The sequence below is a fragment of the Cygnus olor genome, chromosome 7 (genome assembly GCF_009769625.2).
Source record: "Cygnus olor isolate bCygOlo1 chromosome 7, bCygOlo1.pri.v2, whole genome shotgun sequence".
Lineage (NCBI taxonomy): Eukaryota > Metazoa > Chordata > Aves > Anseriformes > Anatidae > Cygnus > Cygnus olor.
In genome coordinates, this window is record NC_049175.1 from 11976862 (window position 1) to 12004498 (window position 27637).

The 27637-nt window shown below is 37.6% G+C and overlaps 2 protein-coding genes across 16 annotated transcripts in view; one reads left to right on the forward strand and one right to left on the reverse strand.

The window, feature by feature from the left end:
• Positions 1-27637, reverse strand: part of CTNNA3 (catenin alpha 3) — a 523550-nt gene that overhangs the window by 316268 nt on the left and 179645 nt on the right. The window lies entirely within an intron of this gene.
• LRRTM3 (leucine rich repeat transmembrane neuronal 3) overlaps positions 1-27637 on the forward strand; it is an 86203-nt gene that overhangs the window by 12958 nt on the left and 45608 nt on the right. Inside the window, exon 2 of one of the 3 annotated variants that reach the window (XM_040564596.1) lies at positions 22582-22756. The exons of the other annotated variants lie outside the window; for them this stretch is intronic. Coding sequence (XP_040420530.1) covers positions 22582-22587 — 6 coding nt within the window. The 3' untranslated portion in view covers positions 22588-22756. Of the gene's footprint in view, positions 1-22581; positions 22757-27637 lie in introns of those variants that run through there. 3 annotated transcript variants of the gene reach the window in all.

Consider the following 27637-nt stretch of genomic DNA (forward strand, 5'->3'; position numbering starts at 1 on the left):
GCATTTGGGCTGTAACAACATGTTAAAACTTCTATATATTAGCAATAATAATAAGACACATTTTTCCAAACTCACCGAACTACTGATAAGTGTGCTTTAGCTTCATGTATAAACCAACATGGCAAATTCTAAACTTAACAAACACAATTTCTTTTAAAGCCTCATCACACTAATTACATCCATCAAGTGTTTAAAATGCATCTTGTCAGCTAAAAGCAGAGGACTTCAATTAAATGTAAATCCTTATTCAGCACTCTAAGCTATTAATGGCCAAACTCATTAATGAGATGATGAAAAGAAAAGACTTCTACATACAGACTCTATAGTGAGAATTTATTACTGGTACTCATTAATCCTACCTAAGCTCATATACTTAAGAAGTTGTCCCACATTTGTCAACGCTCTACGTACCAGCAGAGAAAGATAGCAAAATATTCTTGTTTGTGACTATCTGTGTATATTGAATTTGAGACTTGACAATCTCTGAGATGATCCTTTTCCCTCAGATCGAGGGCTCCCAGAATAGCCAGTGTGACATGCTAACCAACTGCAATCTGCTGTTGATTTGAACTTTAAGACAACTTTGGTGCAAAGCTTTGCTATTGATGTTTGATAACTTTTTGTACAGTCCCAGCAGCTCATCGGAAAAATTATTTCCAAATCTTTCCTTAGCCATCCGGCCACATGGCTACCTCAAACTGGTAACAAAGTTCACCTACCTTAGAAATAAAATATAGAAGAGTCAATCTTTTAAGCTACGTGGGTAATAAGGCCTTATGCAGGACAGAGGAAACTGTCAAAATGGCATTTTAGGCTGTCTGGCATTTTAGGCTGTCCAGCATTTTAATTTTTCAATAAGTACTATAAAACACTAATGGCAGACTATACAACATACCCAGGCTCATGATTTTTTAGTATTATCGTGGACAATCCTCTGTTGAAATTAGTTCAGAAAAGCAGTTGAAAGAAGTTTACAGAACTGTGGGTGAACTACAGGGGTTCTACTACAGCAGTGCCACGGTCTCTAACATGAAAGAGAGAGGAGAATACCCCTCATAAACTTAAAAATTTCATTTCAATCTAGCAACATTAGAACTCATAATTCTTAATCCGTGTTGTAGATCCGGACTTTCTATATGTGCATTTAACCTTAAAGGAGGTTATTATGGGAATTTCCTAGCAGCAAGACTCCCCAAGAGCAGGTTTACTTCTCATAAAAAGGAAATGTATCATTATTTTGATTTATTTTTCAAATTCCACTCTCCCACACACTTTATTTCCTCTAGTTTTGAGTCCTCTTCTCTTTTGATTACCTATCTCCCAGAATTAAAGAGAATCCAAGACTATCCAAGAAGATAAGTGTACCAGATGCCCTTGAATTCTAGTTTACCAAGTTCTGCAGAGCCCTGCAAAGCCTTGTTTACAAAGTCAGCTCCAACAGCAAGCACGCTTTCAGCAAAAGAACATTACGAGAAATTTTCACAATAGTTTTAAATTGCCTCTGCCAGTAGAGAAGACTCATCGATCAACTAACAAGCAAAATGATAGAGTGAAAAAATCATGCTCGAATACTCAGGGGGGAAAAGAAAAAAAAGCCAGTGTTTTGGATATTCATACCTTCTGCAAAAAAACTATCAATTTTAAGTGGAAATTAACATAATGTTCAAAAATTGTTATGCATGAGAAAACAAAAGTTACCTCAAATTACGGGCCTTGCTGCAACAGCATTCTGATTAGTTACAAAGAATTGATTTTTTTGTATCAATGCTTTACCTGGGCACTGTATAGATATAACAGATAGGACATGTCCTAATGCTGCAAAAAGGAAGCTGATTTAGCTGCCTAAGGTTAATTTCACACTGGCTGAACTATTAATTAATCTCTCCCACATACATTTTTCTGTACTTGAAAAGAACTCTGCAAACACAAGTCCTCTGTTTATCAGTAGGATAGTTTGAGGCAGACGACTATGCAGCAGTATATAGACAACATTTCTTCAGCTGACCTGGTTAACGAAAATGCGTGGTTATAACAGGCTCTCTTAGAACTGCAGATGAACAATCCATGATCCCTTTAACCTCAGCACCACAGAAAGCTTTGCATCTATTTAGTAGGGTTGTTTCAGAAGAGTTTAATCAAAAATTTCCCCTCTACATTCTTAAAAAAAGAGTCTTTCCCTTTTTAAGAGGTTTCAAATAAAGCACACATTTTCACAGACATCCCTTCTGAATATCTATAGCCTGTGCCCCTTACATGAGCATTCATTCAATTTAATGCTTGTTTTATACAGTTTAAGACCTCCTCTTCCATGTCTCTGTAACCTCAACAGAACGAAAAAAACAACACTACATGTTATTTCCAGCATAAATCTGTATGTCCAATTTTGTTGAATGAATTCAGGAGAATGTATTAAGAGCTTTGAAGGGGGAGGGTAGCTGACAGCACTGCAAGAGCTGAGAGAAAACCCGTGGCAGGCAGTAGATGAAGCAGGACTGAAAGTGGAAATCCACCTGGTACATATCTTTCGCTAACACACTGCAATGGTGTGCATGCTAGTGTAAGAAAAAGAAAGAAAAGAATTTGCAAAGGAACATTAACTTTGAAAATGTATAGGGATTGAACTGTTTGGAAAAACAGCCTGGAATAAAAGAATGCCTCAAACCCAACCACTCAAAACTAGTGGGCACCTGAAAACACAGCCCTTCCCTGCTTCTTAGTTTATATACTGTAGAAATCATTGTGATCGTTATTTAGGCTTATTTAGTCACCAATGGTAAAACGTGAATAGCTGAAAATGAAACATCCATTCAAATTCATTTCTGACTGTATCTGACTTGGTTCCTTCATGTGTTGGACCAGTTGCTAATTGACCCAAAATTAATGGTTATCACTTGGATGAGATGATCCAAAAAGATCCCTTTCCAACCCAAACTATTCTATGATTCATGATAGTACTATAAACTGATCCACTAAAGCAAACTTCTAACTCAAGATTTGTAGTGAAGTAACTTGACTGGGTTGGCCTGTGAGTCCTTTCCAAGAAGTACTGGAAGCGTCCAGTAACTTGAGAGACATCTGTATCCTTTGGAGAAGACTATCTTTTGACTCAGGAAGTTGATTTTTTTCTTAGTGAGGATTCACCAACACACCTACAAGAGTTAAACTACACTGAAAAGTCTGCTGATGCCCCGGCACAACCTGAAGTCTCATCAGCTTTACATTCAGCTGTCCAATGAGCCTACCAAAAGTGGCTGAAAAGAAGCTGCTCTCCAAGTCATATCTTCATTTCTGATGGAGGAATTTGAGTAGACCTCCATGGTAAGGTCTGTAAAAGGGCCCCTTATTGGCAAAAGCATACTGAATGGGTGCTCAGGGTGGTTAGATTACCTTTACAATTACCTTTACATTAATTTTATGCCACTGAAGCAATATGTATCAGTGAAGAATCACTGTGCATCCCTCTTCTGCTGCTTATATTCTATTTATAAGAGCATGTTTAATGGACAAACAGTGCACTTTCCTGGCTCTTAAAAATAGCATTTTGTTGTGGTTTAGCCCGGCTGGCAGTCAAACACCACGCAGCCGTTCGCTCACCCTCCCCCCTCCCTCTCCGGGATGGGGGAGAGAAACGGGAAAGTGAAGTCTGTGAGTTGAGATAAAGACAGTTTATTAAGACAGGGAAAAGAATAACAACAATAATAATAATAATAATAGTATTAATAGTAATAATGTGTACGAAATAAGTGATGCACAATGCAATTGCTCACCACCCGTTGACTGATGCCCAGCCTATCCCCGAGCAGCCGGCCACCCCTCCACCCCGGCTAGCCACCCCTATATATTGTTCAGCATGACGTCAGATGGTATGGAATACCCCTTTGGCCAGTTTGGGTCAGCTGTCCTGGGTCTGTCCCCTCCCAGCTCCTGCTGCATCCCTAGCCTGCTCGCTAGCAGGACAGAGAGAGGCTGAAAAGTCCTTGGCTTGGTGTAAGCACTGCTCTACAACAATTAAAACATCAGCATGTTATCAGCGCTCTTCTCATTCTAATCCAAAACATAGCACCCTGCCAGCTACTAGGAGGAAAATTAACTCTGTCCTAACTGAAACCAGGACACATTTAGCTTTCTCAGGTTAACTATCAGCTCAGGAGTGTTATCTTTTTAAGGAAGTGCTGTTCTGTTTGACAGTAGTAATATTGAGTATAAGAAGAGCAATACATAACAGCAATAGCTTTATGCTTTCCTACTCTATTAAAGTTCCGGAAATCAAAGCTTGCAGAGCCTGTGGGAAAGAAGCCAGGGACCATTAATGTTCTCTTTGTTTTAAGCTTTTATAATTTTAGGAGTTTAATTTCAGGCTTGTAGCCTACAAGCTGCGGAGTTTAGGCTGAAGTAAAATACAGCAAAGCAGCCCTCTGGTTGTCTTTCCACAGTCCTAATGCAAAATTTATTTCAAGGCATTTAACATATTTTTCCCTACTTGGAATAACTGTGGGAGAGGTTTAATTTCTAATAGCTGTGGGGGAGAGAATTTCCAATCTTCAGTAACAGTCCTGTGAAATGTCCACTAATTTTGTACCACAGATGCTATTCGATTTTGCAACAATGAAACGCCTCCTGTTTCCATAGTGGCCCATTTAATATGTCACCAGACCTCCCTGAGAAGTCATGTTGAGTGCGCAATACCTGACTATCATCTTTCAAACCCTGAATTTCTTGTCAGTGGGCTGGATGAACCTGGGCTGGAGCAATGACTGGGACAGCATGCTCATCTCTTCATCCTTGCCATCAATCCAAATACAGCAACAACTTTATTGATAAAAGCAGGAAATCACTCCTGTACTCCCATTCCCTCTTTTGTTTGGCTCAGATTGCTCTACTGGAACAAAAGACAACTTAAGATTTTTCCAAAGGACAAGTGTCCCACAAAACTCAAAGGAAGACAGAGTTTATAAAAAATGTACTGGCATGAGGACTTTGTGCATAAGTTACCATAAAAGCCACAAGGATATTTCAGAAAGTTTAACCTTCGTAACTAATTCATACATCAAAGCATTCCAAAAGGTTAGCTGAATTTTACAGAAGCCTGTCATATGCTGCAACTTGTAAATCAGTGGTATGAAAGTAGGACACTGATACTATGCTGACAGGAGGCCTCAGCATTTAACAATTTCCTCACTAAATAAGCATGACTTGTGATGGCTGCAACAAATCCACTCTTCTCAGTATCAGCTTTTCAGCCACTGGGAGGGATGGAGACAGGGAAAAGCAGCCTAACTTGCCGCCTTCCCTTCTCAACATAGTGTATAGCAGCTGAGGTGTGCCCCTTCCTTAGCACCCACACACTTGGATGTGGCACAAAGACCAGTCTGGAAAAACTGACACACAATGCTGCTGTTGAGGGACAGACCCCAAAACCAAAAATGGCCTACACTCTTCAAAGATCTTTGCAGACATGCATTACACTAACACAACTTGCAACATTAGTCCTGCTGAATCACAATCCCTTATCAAGCTTACAGAATTGCCTTATCTAGCATTTAGAAAATTTGTGATGTCTGTAAATAAAAGGAAGCCAGCACTACAGAGAAACAGTTATTTTGTCACAAGCAGCCTTTTTTGCATTCTATCTTTCAAAGGTTTGATTGATTAAATAATATTCATTATCTCCTGTTCCTCACAGAAGCTGTATGAGGGGGCAAACAGGCCAATCTGTTCAGTGGAGAGGGTGATGGCACCACTGACTCATCATGTCTCTTGGAAAACAGGTTCAGGGTGTCCAGGCCATCTTGACTTGTAGGTGAAAAACAGCTGATACTACCCTTTGCATCATGTCCCAAACTCTTCTCAGAAAGAAGAATCTATTGCCACTACAACACTGTAAAGGGTGTGGTTTTACTGTTTCTGAGTTCTACAGGCTGCTTGCTTTTGATAACAGACTATAAATCTTTTTATCATTGTCTTTCCTGTGTTTAATACTCCAGGTGGGAAGGTCTGACATTGGACACAGGTAATGTTCTGACATGTTGCAGCGTGTGCCCACCTGCACCCAATTCCTCCCAAACCAAAGGAGGCCACAAAACACTGGATTTTCAAATGTCTAAGTCAAATCAGTCTCCCTGTGACCAAAATACCTCGTGATGTTTCTCTGATAGCCTCATAATGGTTTGTGTTTTGGGAAGACAGTAGACGTGGCTATAAAGACATAGATTTCCGTTAAATTATACTCCCAACAGCAATAAAATAGAAAAGGACTACATCTGTTTTGTTTCTTTGCTTGCTGCATGCAGAAGTAACTCAATCCGGCAAGTAATCATTCTTCTTACTTATAATTTTAGTATAAAACAAAACCAATCACTTAATTTTCCATTAATTTCTAATTGAGAGTAAACAGCTCATCAAGTCAGATATAGATCAATTAATAAATTGAAGATTATAACCTTCCTCCCCAACTGCTTCATAATACAAATAATTAGTTGTAATTAGAAATAAATGTCATTCCTTTAAGTAATTTTAACAACAAAAATATCAAGACATCTTTCATTAGAGAGTCTTGAGGCACTTGACAAGACTAGGCAAGCATTATTAATGTCATTTATACAGAAAAGACACCTGATCTGGTTTCCTTATGGACAATGGTTGAACAGGGAGCAGATGCTCAACCTCCCATTGCTGGTCTCCAGCTCCAATCATTAGATCTTTGTGACTGCCTGTTCTACACAACTTATAACAATTTTGTTTAATTGAGCCAGAACAGATTTCCATTTCTATTTATACCTTAAACCTAGCATGCAAATAAATGCTGTACATAATTAGTACATAGGAAAATGTCCAGTTCTCTCATTCCTCACTGCATTTGGGAACTTTTTCAAATCGTTAACTCTGCTTTTGAGATGGGTGGGAAGAACAAGGAGAAGGGAGGCAGGAGTGCCCGAGAACCACCAGAGCAACTTTATAGGTTTTTCTTCAAAGCAGATATGCCGCAGCTCTCAAATGTGCAGAACAGCTTTAAACATGCAAGGGACTTTCCTACACTGTGTAGCTCTCACTTGCAGTTAAGGAACCCCAATGGAAACTGCCTTCACGCTGTTTGTGGTAAAAATTGTGTCTTTATCTTATGTATGGTCTACCATCTACCTCAGCAGCAGCGCTCACGTTTTCAGTTCTCAAATTAGCATAATCTCAGTTTATACAGTTAAAAAATGTTTATATGCTATTCTAAAAAAAAAAGTTTAGTCATTATTTCTTCTGACAAAAAGTGGAGAGAGAACCCACAAAGAGTGGGTGGAAGAGCATGAATCAGAAAAAGTGAGTGAAGGATTACACAGCAGCAAGGGAGCAGCCCCAGACACTACCATCTGAATTTAGAAAGGTGCAGAATTTATTAAATTAAGATATAACCTTAATCCCATAAAATCACGCTTTCAGAAGTGTTGCTTGAAGTTCTACAGCCTGTCAACCCATAAAATAAAATTACTCGGAGCTTATAATCACCACAGAAATCACATAGGCCTGTTGTGGTTTGGCAGGTTTCCCTCCTACACTGTCAAATATAAATGATGATTGCTTGCAGAACTTTAGAGAAACATAAATGCTTTGCTGCATGACAGCAGAACACTGCATTGGAAGACATTTATATTTTTCATTCAAGTAAACAAATCAAAACCTTCACAATAGCCATTCCGGCAATTATGACCACCATAATAAATCCAGAGCTTGAGTTTTTAATTTCGGTTTTAAAAAACTCATTCCACTTTGTGAATTATGGTTATTCTTTCTAAAGTGACTCATGATCTGATGCGAATACATGATTGCTTAGAAATTAGTGTACAGTTGGAGTATTGTAAAATTATTACTGTGGATGTCTATCCAGGTGAATATTTCCTAAAAATTGAAAAAATAACTAAATTCAGATTTTGTATTTAACATCTAGTATTAATAAACATTAACTACAGCTGAAGTAATAACTTTGTACTTACAGTGCTAAACAAAATTAAGTTTCATTTTATGTTAATCCTCACATCTTCCTTTCTAATTATTTGTCCTATCCAACATGTCTTATTAAGAGCACACTGATATTGTGGTTATCATTTCAAAAGGACTGAGGTTTAGTGTTCAAAATCCAGCTTAATTAAGGACAAGCAATGATCTAGCCTGGAAATTACATGTCAGTATTATGCTTCACTATTAATACTACAAATAGAAATGAAAGATATATCATATGGAAACAGACAACTTTAAATATTTCAAAAGATTTGGATTTTTGTTTGTTGTGTTTGTTTGACGTAAGAAATATTATTATAAAGTGACGTACATCAAGCACACGAAGTCAGGCTTGCCTATAAAGAAAAGATGGGATTATTGAGAAGGAACAAGGAAGGAACACAATACTCCATCCTTTATGCAAAGAAAGCACATCCCCTACAGCAGAAATAGCTCAGGGAAGTTTTCCTACATTCCTTAAAGAGGTCCAGCTACAAACTGCCAAATGCTGCTTTTCACCATCTCTCTCTGTGAAACATAATGGCACATGAAAAGGGGGTACAAGTGGCATTTTAAAAGTTGAAAATTCTCTTCCAATCTGTTGACTTCGTTAGCATAACAAAAGAGCTGGAATACTAATGAGATGATGGGCTCTATAGAAACCCTAAATCACACAAACATATCAACACGAAAATTGTTTTCATGGGATTAACATTGTGTGTTTCTGTTTAAAAAGCACAGACCATGATGATCCGTAATACAATAATCTACTTTAAATTCAGGGAAGCTTTTGTGGAAGCAATAGCTCATAAATCAAACAAATTTATATACAGGGTATTTTACTATTTTTGCTCTCTCCTGAGCTAAATTCACTGCAATTACACTGGGAAGAGTCATACTAGACCTGACTAGTAGGCTTTCTGAGCAACCTATATATAACAACAGGTAGAAATACATATTTACAAGAAAATACAAGATATGCTACAACAGCTGGAGAAAAGATACCACTGAAAAAAATGTTTCTTAGCCTTTCATACATTATCCCTTCATGCACGTTGATCACATACCATACATCTGACTTGAAACAACATGCTTATAAGTGTTCTTGTTATATAAACAGAAACAGAACCTTTTTAGAGAAATTCTACCAAAACCTTAACATCACTGAGTTCTGGCAGAAAGTTCTACAGAGGAATTGCGGACTGTGAATAAAAAGATTTTAACAGATCATTTTAAAATCAATTACATATCACTTGAATCAAATACTTTTAAACATTTCATTCAGCAATCTCCAAACTATTTTTGTTTAATCTTCCTTGATATCATGTTTATTACCTAATTAGAAATGAAGATAGACACAAGAGAATAGATGAAACACTTGCATAGAAGAAATTATTATTTTCAGTACATTTCTAGTCTATGGCATACATGCCAGAACCCTATTTATATCATCACTGTACTCTGCACAAGCCTTTTGAACAAAGTGTCCAGAAGACACCAACATACTCTTTAAACACTGCTACCACTTCACTTAAGCACAAACAGCAGATGTCTATAGTTCAAATTATCCCTACCGTTGCCAACAGGCAATACTTTACACTTGTCAACAATTTATTTTGCTTGGTATGCTGCTGCTCATTCATCTAGCTTTATTGTGTTCTGGAAGTTCCTTGTTGACTTTCCTAAATTTGACAGACCTAAATAAATGTATACTATCAACACACTGTGCCATTTTCCCTTTCAGAGAAAACTTAAAAATACTTGAACCTCATTTGAATACTTGAGGGCTCCCTGCTGTTAACCTTTTGCTGCATGGAAAGCAGACACTTCATTCCTTCTCTTCTTGTCTGTCTCTAGCCAGGTCCTACCCCAGAAGACTACTTTCCCTTTCACCTCAGGACTATTTAGTTTCCTAAATAGCCCCTTGTGAAGAACTCTAGCAAAGGCTTTCTGAGAGTCCAAATAAATACTGTGAATGTGCTGTACTTTACCCACATTACTCTGTGAAACAGTACTGATTATCTGCTGTGATAAAGCTGTTTTAGAAAATACAATTTTCTGGGTCAGTGCTACTTTTAAGCACCTCAGACAGTAGTAGTTGTTCCCCACCTACCACATCTACTAGACACAACAATTAGGAGACTGATAAAAAGCAGCTATGTGCAGTATCTCAAGCATTTACAGTACCATCCTCCCAAGAAACATGTTAAGAAGGAATTTCCAGCAGTGGTTCTCAATTTTGTTCTTTGGTGAGTTCAGCTCCACCCAGTAATGTTATCCTTAATTCATTTTCCTTTATTTATTTTGATATTATGTTTAGTTCTAGTTTCCAATAGCATATGTTTATATTAGGCTAGACATACTACAAAGCACTAAGGCTTTACAGTGTAAAGATACAGCTGTAATCTTCATTCATATGCACTGGAATAAATCTAGAAAATTTTATTACCAAACTGTCATTCTGTAGGGAAAATTCAGTGAACAGTTCTTTCAATTTCTCTTTGAAAAATCAGCGAGATGAATATGAAAATCAAGACTTATTATGTTAAAAACTGTCATTCAGCAATGGGCGTAGAATTAAATTTGATTAGAGTCTTATTGATGCACAATGCAAAAGCATGTAAATGACAAATTAAAATCCATTTATTTTATGGTTGGCAAATAGAAGTGTACATAACAGTAGATGAAGACAGTGTGCAAGTATACAAGCATAGCCGGTATTCAGATAAAGGCATGTTTAGTTCAAGTAATGTCTGTTATTCTAACAATCCATGCATGAATGCCTTTATACTTGAGAAACAAGATAAGAAAAATAACATTTTATGTGTGTTTTGTTTATAAAATACACGTATGAGATCAGTCACACTTTTGGCTATCCTATTAAGCTACCATCTTACAAAACCTAACACTGTCTCATCTGCGTTATTTTTCAATGAAAAAAAAGTTTATTTGCCGTCCTTAAACCATAAACAGAGAAAAAATAATTTGACACAAATATTCCAAGTAAATAAGTTTTTAAACACATCTTGCATATATAAAAACAGGCACCAATGCCTATTAACAACAATTAAACACCATTACATGAAATCTCCAGATGATCTTCACAGCACTATAATCCAAACAGAACTTAATCTTCTGAATGCTAATTTGCATACAAGATACAAACATACATGTTTAAAGCTAAACTACCAAATCCAAACACAAGCACCTTAACTTCTACTCCAGAGATACCATGCTGGGGTGAGGCATGTGGGGGAGGAGAGGACAGGCAATCAGATCACCTAACTGCTCATGAGCAAATTCAAACTAATTATGAAGGTTATGAACAAGGTCTCTTATTCTCCAGCCATCTAGATTAGACACAGTATAATCCTAGTGGTATGAATAGTCCATCAAATTGAATGATGTGATGGCCATTCTTAAAGTAACATTTGGATGACCTCTTCAATAGGTTGTGGATTTTTAGTTTATTTTTTTAAGACTCAGGTCCCCCAGTTTCTCTTTAGGTAGCTAAAACATGAATTTAAAGTTTAGCTCTGGTTTGAACACTGTCCACAAATACCTTTTTGCCCTCAGTTCTATATAGAGTTCTCTCTTAATGTACTTCAAATATTCATTTATATTTAGAAAAGGCATAGCTTTTTAATATACAAAGACATTACAATACACCTATTAAGAAAGAAGCTTCAGAAAACTTGCTGTCTTGTGAAAAAGTAGAAATAGTGCAGTTTTCATAGTCAATAAAATGCAGTCCCTTATTTACAAAAACCCAGAGGCGTCAAACAAGAGCAGAGGGTTTGTCTTTCCTTTTTGTAATAAATTTAAGCAAACAAAATTTAAATGAAAAACCATTTCCAACTAGGTTACAGAAATCTCCATGTAATACAGAATATCGTTAGCTCATCTGCCTGCTATTACCAGATCAAAGCTTAGATATATTTGTGTCCTTACAGCCCCCTAAAAGGTTAAATATTCTCTTACATTTGTAATAAATCTGTTCTCTGCTTGCAAGTAAAATATTTCTTGCTTGTAAAAAAGCATTTTTTGGTGAGAGGAAGAAGGGAATGTAACTCCTCTGAGACTCCAAAATTTGCTGTGGCTCAAAATCTCATTCCATTACAGTTTTATGCATCTCACTGCAAAAATAAGACTAAATATTTTCTTGAATTATTTTCACTGGGATGCATTATTGCTAGCAATTTTAAGATTGTTTTAGGAAATGATTTGGTCAAGTTTCTAGAGCAAAGCAGTATGGAAAAGCATTTAAGCCTAATTGCTTGGAAGCTTACTCTTCACTAACTAGTCTGCATAATGACACGAACATTCTCTTTTCTCACTAAAAATATTGCAGCTCCCATTTGTCCTTGTATTGCCTGCCCTGTAACTCTGAAGTGAAACTGGAATAGCGTAAATATAAATATATATATATATATATATATATACACACACACACACATATATAATGCTATCAACAAGTAGCATGCCTCACAATGTTCCACAGCCTTCTGCAGATTTCGGGGCAAGTCTTCAGCCTCAGCATCTTCAACTATGCTTAAAATCGATCATGACAAACATATTATCTAAGGCTGACTCAGGAATGGATTTAAGCAGCTGGCTGAAATTTTATTAATGTGAGTCACCCACCCCCATAAGTGCAAATCCATAATAGAGCATGGACACTCATCGGTTTTACTGCAAAATTCACCTGAATCCAGATACCTTGTAAAAGGAGCAGAGGATCCCCAGAGAAAGATTTATGCATGGTGAAACTTCATGTCTCCTTTCCCCAGTCTACCCACAGGCTCAAGGATAGGAAAGACATCAGCAAAAGTCAAACATGAAATGGCGAGAGCATTTCCCAGAAGAGGCACAAGAAAAAGAAAAACTAAAAGTACACATGTTCCTATTCAGATGCTGAGAAGGCTAAGGAATTGAGATGGGTAAACTTGAATACCTGTAAATGTTTTGAAGCGTGTCAAAAATTTAGAAGAAAGAGAACAATTATTGGGACACTTGTTCCTGGGCATAAAGGATAAATAGGCAATAACTCTTGTCAGTAGAATAATCATGTGAAGAAATCATGTTAAAAACAGCTTAGAATCAAATTAGAGGTTGCTTAAATGTAGCAATAAATAATACAGAGCGTCTACGAATTGAATGTCCATGTCTCAATACAGGAAAAATGTATTATTGTATCAATCTTCTATCTGTCATTTGGCAACAGCTACCCTGTTATGCCCAGAGAAATTAGAGTAATTGCTAGTAAAGGAAAAACAGCAATAATGGGAGGGTTTAGTTACTTCAGATATGCTGTGGTGCCAGACTTAATCTTTAGATTGTACTTCATGGAGTAGCAGACAGAAAACCCACTTAAAGAAAAACAATTTGTGACACGGTCAGAGGCAATGCTGATGACCTCATTGAGAATATTACTACTATCAAGAGGACAGTCTGTAAGAGGGACACTAATATATTCAGATGCAACATATCTGCTGCACAGACAAAAGCCCAAAAACATCAACGCTATTAGCACTTGACTTTTAAAAGGTGAGCTACATAAAAATGTGAGCTTATTGAAAGAAAACAAAATATCTACAAGTAAGTACTGGAAGTTATTATGTTAGCACAGAATAGTAGAAGGTCTCAGAGCAAGCATACACCACCCACTTAAAATAAACTTTTGAAACACTAACAACAAAAAAACTTTGTGTTTAAACAGGTTAAGAGAGGGTACAACCATGTCAAAAAAGATTGTGACATACTTAAATCAGTATTAACAGAAAGAATCAAGGAGGACTATGCACAGAAGCTATGGCAATTCAAGAAAAAACAGATGGATCTTTCTACATGTGCAGAAAATCTCTGGGAGGTTTCCATAAATGAATCCTTCCCAAAGGAAGGAGCAGCTGCAAAACTGACTGAAAGTGATGTTACAGTAGAAGAGGTCACAGAATAAATTGAAAAAGTAAATTGAAAAACTGTAAAAACTCACCAGAACTCAGCCAGAACTCACCCCAAAATTACAAGCAAATTCAAGGATAAATAAACTAATCTCTGTGGCATGCCATCTAATGCTTTGAAACCACAGCAATATCAGAACAGAAGACAGCATGCATGAAACTGGTACTTACTAAGAAGCCTTGAACCCAAGTTGCTGGAGACCAGTACATATAATGCCCACCTAAACTGAAACATTAGGAGCAATAGTAAAAAGCCCAAATAACAGGAAAAAGGATTATATATATATATATATATATTCACAAAGGGTTAATGGGACTGGTAAAGAAAAGTCACACCTCACAACCCTGTTGCAACTTTACCTAGGACTCCAAAAACAGATGAGAGAGCTTTACAACCATTTATTTAACATCTAGAAATTTATTAAAAATTATACCCCTTGTGTAGATATTGTGTTAAATGTAAAATCAAAATTGTCATGCACAATAAAATCCAGCTTCCTAGATTCTCAATCCCATCTCTCTCAGGTGGGATTTACAGAAGTTAACAGAATTGGGCTCCAATGGGCACTTCTTTAAATACTGGCTTTTAACATTTTTGGACACGGTTCTGCAACAAGGTTAGCTTCAGCCATTCCACTGACAGTACCTACAAGTCAGTTCTGTTATTTCAAGGTAAAATTAATTCCTGGAGTGGTGTTATTTTGCTGGTTGAACACCATAATTATACAAATCCCAAGTTGCTAGTCAAGTTTAAAAGAGACGCATTGTTTTTCTTTCACCCTCACTGCTCCCTTACCTTCACAATTCTCTAAACCCTTATTCATCACACTCCAATAGGTATTTGGTAGCTGACAGGATGGCAGACACCTAACACAAATAGACTTAGAAATTTTATGATGAGAATGATAGCCAGTGCCCAGGCAGTGAATATCTACGGACTCACCCTTGTCATAAGCAAAGGGAAGGCTGCACATCGGTGCTTGCTCCCAGGGAAGGCTGCAGTAGGAGCTGATAGAAGGGAGAAGGAGAAGGCCAGGGGTGCACGCAACTGAAGCTGGAGACTGTGTGGGAGGTGACCAGGCCTGTTAAAATATGCCCTTCTGCTTCTATTTGCTCCTACCCCTGCCTCCCCAAAAGCCAGCTGGTGTGCCTGATGCAGAGGGCAGCTGTTCTCCTAGTCCCCTTCAGGCCTCCCTGGTGGCCCACGTAGGGAGCCCGGGGTCCACGACTTCGAAGCAAGCTCCTGTCCTTCGTACAGCACATCCCCACTGGAGAGCTTTTACAGAAGTGAAAGAAAGAGCCAAGTCAAGGGAGGAGAGAGAGGGGTAGTAAAATGGGAAGCAGGATAACAAAGATGACAATCCAAGCACTTTTGGAGACAGAAAGGGATTAAAAGAAAAATAAAGATGTCTGTAGTTCTGCAGTTTAAAGTAGCAGTGTTGAACACACCACTGAAACACAGGTATGGTGGCTGTTTTATGCTTTACCTTGTAGTTTCCTCTTTAGAAAGGCACTGCGTTAATCAAGGTAAGGCACGAAAGCCTTAGAGATTCACTGAAGCACTGCAGTTTTATAAATCTAAACAAAAGTTGTGCATAGGCTGTCACAAACACACACACTTCAAAGGAAAAAAAAAAAGAAATGGATCTTTGAATCAGCTCTAAAAACAAGAGTGAAGAAAACAAGTCATTCTTTCCAAAACCAACCCTTCATAGCCACCACCTTCGCTTTAATCACCGTTTCCTTGAACAAAACCTTAGGAGGAATGAAACAAAGTGATTTCAGACTAGTTTTAAAGTTACACCCTAAACACCCAAAAGTTGTGCACCATGCTCAGGCTTGGAGAAATTCCACCTGTCTGTGGGCACCTGGTACTCCAGACTGCTCTCCCCCTGCACGCGCGTTTTCTGCAGCAGTTTGCATCTCCTCCTGCAAGTATCTGGCATAGAGCATCATCCTTGGCAAGCTGACCTGGCTGTGCTGCCTGCTGTCTCAGGAGCGGATGAGATGGAGACTCTCAGCTCTTCTCCCTGCCATTCCTGCCCACTCCTCAGCCCTAAACACAACATCGGGGGAATAATCTCCCCATTTAGAGGCTGCTCAAGACACTGAAGGAACAGAAGGGCTTTCAGTTCCTGCCCAGGTGTTAGGCAGCTCATAATTAAACCTTCTGCTGCAAAGCTTTTAAATATTTTTCTATTAACTTCTACAAGGTACTTTTTAAGCAGCTCTATTAAATAGTTCCATTGTGATTTCTAGAAGAAATGTTAATTTAATATGCTATGCTAGTAGTTCGTCTCCTAACGATAGTAAGAGAAAAAGAAAAGCCTTTATAATACACAAGAGATTGGGATTTGGCAATTAAACCTTAATTTGGATTTGATTTAACAATGTGAAAATTCTGCCAGCATCGTCAGACTCTTAATATATTTGTATTAATGCATAGCCCATAAGCTACCAGTGCTTTGAGGTACTGAGCGCTCCAACACAGCTGTAGTTGCCAGATCAGCTGGTACATGGAAAAAACCTTCCCTGGGTTTGACTAGATTCTCCAGTCAGCTTCACTGAATCAAAACAGGAGCACCTCCAAACTTCAACCTCAGAAAAGCTAATACATTACACTTCGTGTTAATCAGAAGCATATGGCCTGTCATATAACATACAGTCCTCAGTGACTCAGCATTACTGTTCTCTGAAGGAAGGAAGGGCAGTGCAGCAAACAGTTCTTATGTCAAAACAAGAGAGTCTTTCAAAATACCGGGATGAACCTAATTCATCTGTTTGTCATGCTTCAAAAAATATTCATGATTTCAAAATCTAAAAAGGAATGATACAGCATTGCCTTTGAAGCAGACAGCATTACAGTTCCTGCCAACCACTTACATAAAGGGTCCTCATGTTCAGGGTCTCTGAGCAAGCCAAACAATTAAGTACGAGTCTGCGGGAGAATTTTGCTCAGAAAGATGAGGCTCATATTGCATCATTACACTAGCATCATTTCAAAAAGGTGCATAATTTAAAGATTAGCTCAAAGTATGTGCGTCCTGTCATTGATGAGGAGGAATTCATCCTGCTTGCAGTGATCCTGAAAGGAGCCTGCCATATGGAAGCTCTACACATAGATGGAATCAGTGTTTCATTGTAATGCTAGGACTACCCAACTTGTGCAGATTTTCCAGAACAGTCTTTTAAAATTAATTCCTTATTACCAATTTAACAGCCCTGTCTACTTCCCATACATTTGAGTGATCACATTTTCCAGGCCTGAGTCTCAAGCTTATTATCTGGTATCATTTTATATCTATATGCAAGCCAAAACCAGCTACCTACTTGAGCAGTCAGGACACAAGAGTTCTCTCACATGACTCTGCCATCTAATACCAGTAAAGGAACATCCCTCTTTTTTTTTTTTTAATTCAGAATTAAACATTAATAAATAGAAAGTATACTATGAATCAACATAACTGAAAATAATATATAAATTAAAGTTTTATTAATATGGCATTAGGATCCACACCCCAAAAATCAATGATCAGCAAACAAAGTCTAGAGCAAATGATTTGTTGTGAAGGATTTGCTCACGTCCTGAACTGGCCAGGGCTAATGTCTGCTTTAAATGTGTTATAAATTGTTACAAAGAAAAAAGAAGGAAAAACAAAGCTTAAGGGCCAGACTGAGGCCTTATATTGGTTAATGCTAATCAATGGAATTACCAATAACTCATATGAGTAACTACTTTTCATGGGACATCACTATTTATCTAGATCTGAAAGAACAGAAGACTGAGAATATAATCAGAATAAATTAAAAGCTTTAGGATAAGCAAAGCTCCTGCAAATTTAGGACTCTCCCTTCTGCCCAAAGAGCGCAGATAACAAACAATATTTCATACATGAGAGCCAAGACTCATTAGCCAGCAGGGCACTGTGCTGAAACAGTAGAAATCCCCAAGGATTTACAATTACTTGAAACTTCAAAGTGGTTCCCTCACGTAACCCTTGCAAGGTCTATCATTTACCAGCGAGTAATGGCAGTGATTCCCTTGGTCTAGATTTCACCCCATTTGTAATTAGAACCACAGGACAATGGTGAGGGGCTTTGACACCATTTTTGTTCTGTTTGAGGATGAAAACAGAACATTTCAATTTTATTTTTTTTCCCAGTGGCTGGGACACTGTTCCACATGTGGTAGAAAATCAACTCTTAAGTCCCGAGTTGTGCCTGAGAAAGACAGTCAGATCTGGGGGTGATTTTTCGCTTTTATTAGATCTGCTCCTTTCAAATTAGGTAGAACTGAGATTTAAACTATCACCTCAGTCCCAAATCAATATCTGAACTACCCAGTTACCCACGCTTTTTAAAACCATTTGTTTGATTCAATCCATCCAGCTGATGAAATGTTGCGATTTCAGCATGAAAAAACTAAACACTTTTCTCAACATTTTTGGGTTTTGTTCACTTGTTTGTTTTTAACTATCTCAGCTTCCAAAAGCAACTGCAGAGACAAAACTACTCTCCAAGCCCTGTTATCACAGACACACTTCTAGCTGTAAACTATACTACCAGTGAAATGCAGAGGTGAATCCTTTAGAGCATCAGAGTTGCTGTTAGGAGTCAGGAAACGAGGAAAAAAGTGCTGACGAGCTGTACCAATGGCGCTTGGAGCATCCCAGGGAAGCTCCAGGCTTCTGTGGGCAGGCAGGGCTGGGGGACAGAGCACTGAGCCCTCAGCATGCCTTTGCCACACAAACTAGACCCTGCTGCTGACACAAGACAATCCATAGTCTACATATCATCTGCAAGGCCTTCAGGAAAATTAGCAGACTAGGTAAAGAGAGAAAAACCCTTATCAAGAAGAATTTGCTGATCTTTTCCTCCCCAGGCTGCAGCTTCTCAGTTGCTTTAAACTGACCTAATTACTGACTGCTGCGAAAGAGGATGGGAAACAAAGTCTGGATTTTCTCTTCTTCCTTTGCACTGGCACTAGACCTGGTACTGCGCACACAGAGCAGAATTTGGCATTTCACACAAGACACAGATTCAACTGAAAACTATGTTTTGTTGCTGTTTTCAAAGTCTTGTCCAGTTCCTTTTAGGCTGGACCAGTTCCTGTCTGGCTCAGACCAAGCACCTCACAGCCACACTTAGGTTAAAGGGGGCATGAAACCACACGTGGGGAAGGCCCCGGCTCCATCTAGACACAGAAAATAGCCATGGTCTTGGGCAACTCTCCTCCTTTTACAGCAGCTCCCTGTGATTCTGAGCAAGTCCCAGCCACTGCTTCTTTATAAACATCTCCATCCTGCTCAAATCGCTGGGGCTGCTTTCACAGCAGTAGGCTACAAGGCAGGAATCCTCCCTGTGCCTGAGAGACTGCAAACAAGACGATGTATGCAATGTTTAGCAGAGACAGATTTTAGACTTCCTACAACATGACACTGTTTAGCGAGGCATCGGGGAAGAACATTTGGCTATGAATTTTCCATAAAAAGCCAATTTGCAAAAAAAGATGTTCAAGTTCTAGAAATCTCTTTTCTATTTTCAGTTATTTATCTCATTACTTTATATAAACCAACTTCATACTTCTGAGCTTTAATGCTGATTTCTGTGTGGTTTTTGGCTAGACCACCACATTTCACAGATACAAACAGACAGAACTTAACTTCTGAGACAAACTAAAGGAGGAATCAAATGGCAGCAGCTCCAGTTCTGCAAATCAAGATGCAATCATTCAAAAACGAAATAAAAATCTTCTTATAAACAGAACTACCATTTATATTTCTTCTTAAACAATCAATTGATTTGTTTTCAGGACTTGCTCAGACAAAACATCTTTGATGTTTGTCAATGACACTAAATAGATTAAAGGACAGTCTTTTGGCAATTCTCTAGGCCCTTGTCCTTGTTTAACCACTAAGAAGTCTCTCCTTCTGGCTTATCTCTAGCTCCACACCTGACAAACTCTTCTTGCAGGGTTTTTTGTTAGTTCCCACCCTCCATCTCTCTCATTCTGTACTAGGAATGCTTTCTAAAGAAAGCAACTGCTTTTGTAGATGACTCATAAAAAAACAACAAGGTCTTTGATGCAGCCATTGCTTGAAAATTTGTCTATATTTCCAGCTCTTCTGGGACCCACTCCAAAATGTACTGAAAATGATGGAAGTCTCTAGTACCTACAGCCAGAAATCCAGTCAAAGAAATCTGGTGGAGAAGAGCTGAGTTTACCTTTACTTACATAAAGGGGAGCACAGTATAAATTTAAGGTCATATACCTCTTCCCATTTACTACAAAAAATTTGAAGGTATAAATAAAATTTTGCATGAAGATGTGAGATCATACCTAGCTTTTATATACTTACACAGTTGGCTTCTGAACATAATTGAAAAAATAATTGAAACAATTGGTTATTGATAAAATCAAAAAGAACACAAACTTCAGTTATATTAACAGGATACAAGAAAGTTGTTATGCTTTGTTTTAGACTCAGAACACAACTCTGTCAAGTTAACCTTTGGAGGTTTTTCTTTGCAGCTTTTACATTTTTCTTCGCAGCTTTGGAGGCAAGAAATTGTTTCTCAAACTAAAAGCTGAAATCCAACACAACTCGAATTTGTTACACAGCACACAGACACAAGGCAGATCAGATTACGCTTCACACAGTGCAGGTTCCTCAATTTTGAGCTGGCAAACCCCCACAGCTGCGCAGGTTGGACCCAGAAGCCACCAGCCATGCAAGCAGAGTGTTACACAGAGGTGGTTACCTTGTGGGCTTCCACTCCAGCTCATCTGCACAAAATGCACTGAGATTTCTCTTTCTTAACCAGTAAGGCAGGTATCTTTACCAAGCAGGAAAAAAAAAAAAAAAATCCTTCGGCTGGATAAAAGGTACTTTTCACTTCAGAGGTTCACTTGTGAAAATAATGTTCTAGCAAAGGTCTTCGGGTGGAGCATGGGAGCAAAACTGGGCTGAACTTAACACCGTTGTCCCATCGCTGACATGAGAACAGGTTGAGTAACTCCTATATTTAGTGTAATTCTTAAGAATAAATTCGGAGTATTTTTATTTTATTTTTTTTCTAAATTGCTATCTTTTAATTTCCAGAACTGTACATAATATTTCAGATTCTACGAACATTTACGTCATTTATAATATATTTTAAGAGGTTAAAGTGTACGTGTTCAAGGTACAAAAGATTTTAACCTTTTGTTGCTTCTGCTCATCTCATATATTACATCTTAATATTTCTCAAAAATCAGGACCTTTATTTTAGATAGGTAACGCTAAAGAAAATGCTGTGAACAATTACCCTACTGCAACAAGAACTGTAGCATAATCAAAATAAAATCTCTCCTGGCAGAAGCAAAACCCATATTGAGAATTTTTGGCAGTCCTGTAATACATGAACAAGGTGAGAGGTACCAAGATGACACTTAATTTAGGGGTCTTGCTGAAACAACCTGGCTTCAACCGAATATAATTTAGCTAAAGGACCTCTTCAGAAGCACATCACAGTTCATCTCATATCTGGTAGACAGAGAGGAAGAGGAGGAAAGGGAAGCAGAGAGATTTTATTGAGCATTCTTGGAACTGAGACCACAGATGTAAATAGAAATCCAGGACAATTCCAGAAATAAAGATGCTATTGCAAAAAATCATCATGAAACATTCTTCATTGAAGTTAGCACTTAGCATATGGGTATAACTGTTAAATTCTTCCACTACTGTGCATCACAAATACTAATGAATCTTAGAGGAACAGGACTACTTATACGAAGCAAGACCCATATGAATCAGGAGTTTCACAAACATCTGTGATAGACCAGTCCTTAAAAATGGTGATCCTACCCTTCCTTTCATTTCAACAGTTCTTAGGATACTCTTTGTTGAACTTATTCATGAAGTTGAGAGTATGTTCACTGCCAATCTATGAAAATGCTAAAAATATTGTTGATGTGTAGATAAATACTGAGAGCTCATCCTCGCAGCGAAAAATTTAAGACCAATTTTGCACAGTTTACCTATTCACTTCCTAAGCCATACATCTCTGAAGACTATGATCTTCCTGGTATTTTCTATGAATACTGAACTCAAAATATATGAGTTCTTTCTTGGCTCACAGTTCCCATGAACACGCCGTAACAGCAGGTTCACTCAAACATGGTTTAGACTCTTCTATACTTTCACAGTGCAATTACATAGCAGGAGAGACTACTTAAAGCTGTAGGCATAAACCACTTTATATACAAAACCTTTATTAAAGATTATTTTTCACTTGATTAATTCCAGGAGAATTTGGTATAGCACGGTGAATAATAAAATAAAGTATAGCACAAGCTTTAGCCTCATCAAAACTAGCTTCTTGGGCTTCACTTGAGAGCTTCTTGGGCTTCACTGAGAACTAATGAGAAACTCACAAAAGATAGTTTATTGAAATGGTTTTTGAGAGTTGACAAAATACATTCCCTAATATAGCTGCTTTACTGGAAAGTGAAATCAGATTATGTAAGAATAGAAGTAGTATTTTCCTACTATTCTTAAACACTGAGAATTATTCTTCCCCTTTTCATTATATATTAAAATAAAGGTTAAGCTAGTGACTCAAAGAAATCTAATGCTGTAAATATTGACCTCCATAGGTCTGAAATGATGGCTGGTACCACTGAATCCTTGAAACATGGTTGGAAGAAGTAAGTGGAAAAGTTTTGTAAACTACTGTAGAATTTTTTAGTGCTTTGTGCACATTGTGAAGTCTTAAAATGTCTGATAGCATAGACAAACTTACTGACAAACAAATTCTGTTCAAAACTAGCTAACACTGAAGAGCTGACTGATCTTCATTTGACATGATTATATAACCATGAATTAAGATAAGAACCCTCTACCACCTTTCTATCGTGAAACTCAATTTGATAGCCTCCTTCTTGACCACAATTGACAAGATTTTTTTTTTGGTTTGGTTTTAATGTAATGCAACAATAGTTAGATATTTCTTCACCATTTCATTACCCACATTAACATGCAGTGTAGAAAACCCAGCTTTTAAAATGATACTGAGTTGAAAGAGATAATTGGAATGAGATGAGTGAACAATTCATTTGTTCCTTCTCCCTGAGGACAAAGCCCTTTTTCTTCAATGAAAATTCTACTATGTGGGGAAACAACTTTCTAAGGGAGAACTGCTTTGCACATAAACAGGTGTAGAGGCCTAATTTAAATAAGATAATGCAAAACAGTTAATTCCATTGACCTCTGTCAAAAAGAAGCTTAAGAAGTATCCCTACAAAGCTTCAGCTTCACAGAAAACCAGAATTTCTAAAAAGGCTGAATGAGAAACCCTAGACTGCATGTGGAACAACATATTCCCCAGTGGAGCCCTTAACAGACCAGAAGTCCCCCTGGGGAGGCTGTAAGTGATTGTGCTGCTGCCAGTGGCTGAATAAACAAACGAAACCATGACCATGTCTGTTCCTTTATCATGCTATAAAATTCGATGTTGTCATATTTTCTCAATTATTAAATTCTCAATTAGTAGCCGAGTTCACAGAGTAATCTTTCCTATTTGAACATGAAAGAAAAGGAGTCATACCTATTAGTACTGAAACTCAGGGACACACGCATTCTGCTTCCCGAAGTTCATACACGTATAATGTTTATAACCCCACAAGAGGAAGACTAGCAAAATAAACTTCAAATATGTTTGGAAAGCATTTTGAATTTATGATGTAAGCAAGCTTTAAATATTACTGACTTTAAGTAGTACAAAACAGCATAGCATTAAGAAGTATTTATTGATATAACACCAATTAAATACATAACCTGTCAAACAGAAAAAATCCCTAATCCCATAATACACTAACACTAAATTTAATTGACTCTGGTGGTATCTTTGTTAAAAAAAATAAAAAATAGGGTAAAACCCAACTATAATTCAAGCTGCAAGTCTAGAGAAATAATCCTACTGCTATTTAGCAGATAAAACTGGTCTCAATCTGAAATAACTCTTAGGGAAACTGATGAAAGACTTGCTAGCATTTTATCATGGGAATTGGATGGTGCCTGAGCTTCATTTCAGTGTCAGAGACCATTAGTCCTCTCTCTTTGTGATTTCAAATGGACCAGGAAACGGCTGTGGGGAAAGGAAAAGATAACAATTCTGATAAGCCAAGGAAAATAACTCAATCTGAAAAGGTGCTTGCTATAACAAATACTTCTGAAATTCTAAGATTCTCACTAATAACTAACCAGAAGAATTTCCAGACATCTGAAATGCAGATCAGATGAAGCATTAGTGACATCAAAACTACTTAATCCGTGGTGTACAAGTGCTGTGGAAATGGGTCACTACAATTTATTATGTATAGGATACTGTAACACTTGTTGTTTAATTACATTTCAGGAGAAATGCAGGTGGATGGGAACATCTTTATTTTTTAAATTCTGTCCCATTGTTCTAATTAGCCTGCACACTTGAATGTAGGAGGAAAAAGATTTTCAAGAAGAGCTGAAAATATAGCTGCTGGCAAATCTGGATAAGAAAATACTCAGGAAGAATGATTATTAAAAAAATGGGATTGGAGAGAGAAAAGAACAGATACCAGTTACCTTCATATAAGATAAGCAATTAACGCTAGCTCCAGGATATCTTATATAAAGCACAGGATGCCTAGCAGAATTTTACTCCAATCAGCCTAAGCTGATACACTGCATCCAGTTGCAGACAGAGTGTTTTAAGGAAAGTAAAGAAAAAGGCAAAATGGATGAGAAAAGAAAAATCAAAAGGAATATTGTTAATATTTCTTATGATGAGTTAAATTGGTTTAGTTTGGAAAAAATGAGGGAAACAAGAGCAATTCCCCACTTGATAAAAATCTGTAGCAAAAGGAGTATTAATCAATATTATCTATAACAATTGAGGGGGAAAAAAAGGAACAAATTTCATGAATTTTTAATGAAGATTTGGGTGGGGTAACAGAAAACGCTTCAAACTCCATTTGCAGTTTCCTTTGCATCTTCCTCTCAAAGTAACAGTATTTACTGCCTCTACCAGGATAAAGGCAAATCTGTACAAAGATCACAGTGTAGTAAAAGCACTCTGTTAGGCACCGAGGCAAACAGAATTCATAGCAAAGTGCAAATTCCATTCGGTTTCATCCATGCTTCCTCACTGCCAGATGTTGGCAAGGAATACATAAGCTTCTTACAAGCCACAAATAAAAGACACAATTGATCTGAGGTGCTACATGAATTTAATACTTCCTACATTAAGCTATCAGAATTATTAAGTAATGTAATGGATTACATTTGTCACTGTAAGTAGAAAAGCAAGCTTGGAAAACAAAATTTGCACATGACAAACTAAACAGGCAATAGTATATACAAGACAGAAGGGTGGTTGTCAACAGGATAGCAAGAGCTGAAGTATGAGGTTCCAGGACCAAATGATAAAAGCTACTGTCCCCTGCATTAAAGAATAAAATCAGCATATATTCCAGAAAAGAAAATCTAAATCACTAAGTACAGAAACAGTGCCAACAAACTACAAATCATGTATTCAGCACAATGAGTAATAAAGACGCCTCAGAAATACAGGAAAAGAAGAAGTAGCCAGATATGATGTCATCAAGTTCATTTAAAATCTACCTAAAGCTAATTGTAACAGGCCAAACCCATTCCACCTTTCAGGATAAATCAACCCTATCCATTAACCACATCACAGACTGTCCTTTACCCAGAGTACCAAGAAACATGATGAGGAGATAACAGATTCTTTTACTTTCTTGCATCCCACTGAAACCAAGTACAAATTCCCTTTTTCAGGGGACTTCCTTCTCTGTAGAAATGGCAACATTCAGTATTATTATTATTCATTATTATTATTATTCGTTATTATTATTGGACCAGATGATCTTGAAGGTCTTTTCCAACCTTAATGACTCTATGATTCTATATTTCAAGGTTTATCACCCGGAGCGTCTTGAAACCATGTTTCAATTCTACTTAAAAAATACAATTAGATTAAAAATAGACCCCTGTACAAAAAATTTACCTTAATCCTATATTAGTTTTAAAACTTAAAATACAGCCTTTATGTACCTGGCACTCTGTGTATGATGGTTGTCCTACCGAGTCCCTAAGCAGTCTTCTACACGAACATTCCCAAACCGCTCAAAACTCACAGCATTGTACCCTACACTGCTACTGCCATCTTTATTAATTCTTATATGAGTACTTATATGGTAGGAAAACAAATACAGAAAAAAAAATCCTGGTGGCAAAGAATGAAAATGCCTTTGTAAAATCCTAAACTAAATGCAAACATTTTGTTTGAATAAAAGCTATGTTTCAAACAATATCCCTACAATTTGCACAATAGAGAAATTGTGTTGAAAAAACAAAGCCTATTGCATAGGAAAGGCATGTAAAGATGTCACATCCATTGGTCCTTCCCAACCAAACACCTGCTTCGTGTGGGCAACAGTACTGCCAAAACTGGTTTGACATTATTGTGAACATTCAGGGTATACCAATGAAGGGCACAGACAGTTCAGTTAGGAGGCTGCTAATATGGCTTGGAATTTGGCAGCACTGAATGAACACAGCAGCAAGTGTTTTAAGCATGCTAAGTTGTTTACTGATGACTATGTCCTCTTACTGTGCGTAAATACCAATGGCTGGAAGGAATCTGGCTTCCAGTAGATAAAATACGATAGTATTTGGGACATGGCATGCATGTGGCACATAGCTGTGAAGTCCAGTTTGACAGCCCACACACACAAAAAACAGTTCTCACCAAAAACAAGCAAACAAACAATGTTTAACACATCGGGGAGTTCTGAGGTGCAACTAAAAGTGCATAAAGGGGCAATTCCCTTACCCTCCCCCCTTTCTTTCCCCCACATTTCCCCCCAGCAAAATCCCCAAGAAGATGAAATAATATTTGCTTCCCATCTCCCCAGTATAAGGCATGGGCTGAGGACATAGTGGGCAGATTTTAAACCTGAGTATTAAATTGAAAAATACACTTAAGGCTTGCCATTTTACCAAACCCTTCCTAAATTCTCACCTTCCTTTCACCTGTTGCCAGTCAGTGAAATTAATTCAGCAAGTAGCTTGTGTAAAGGCAACAGATTATATCAGTTTAGTTTTCCTCACTCGTGCTGTATGTAATTCTCTTAAAAGCCGATATGAAATGCCATTTAGGGGTCTTGGTGAAATCCTAAAAGTTGCCAGCACTATGGAGCTGAAAAAATGGAGAATATGAACATAAAATGTGATCAGAAATACCAAAACTGTGAAAGAAAATACAGATGGATTTTCAAAACAAGGCTTTCTAACAAGTGTATTTGATGAAATGAAATGCTAACAGACAGAATTTATCTGAATTAAGTAGACAGCCCAACTCATGCATGTGAATTTGACAGTTTTCAGGTCTTATATAGCATTCCATCCAGCTCTTCCACAGCTCAAAGGTCTTAGAAATGCTCTGAGAATAGTTCTTATTGTCATGCACGTGTGTAAATTCTGCAATGCCTAATAGCTGTTCTTTCCCTGGACAATTAGGCAAATAGGGCTAGTAATTTATTTACTCTTTTTCAAGAACAACCTCCGGCTCTCTACTTCATTCTACCATACACTGCAACTAGAACTACTGTAGCTGCCTTGTTTTCCATATTTGAAAACTCTTTTTTTATT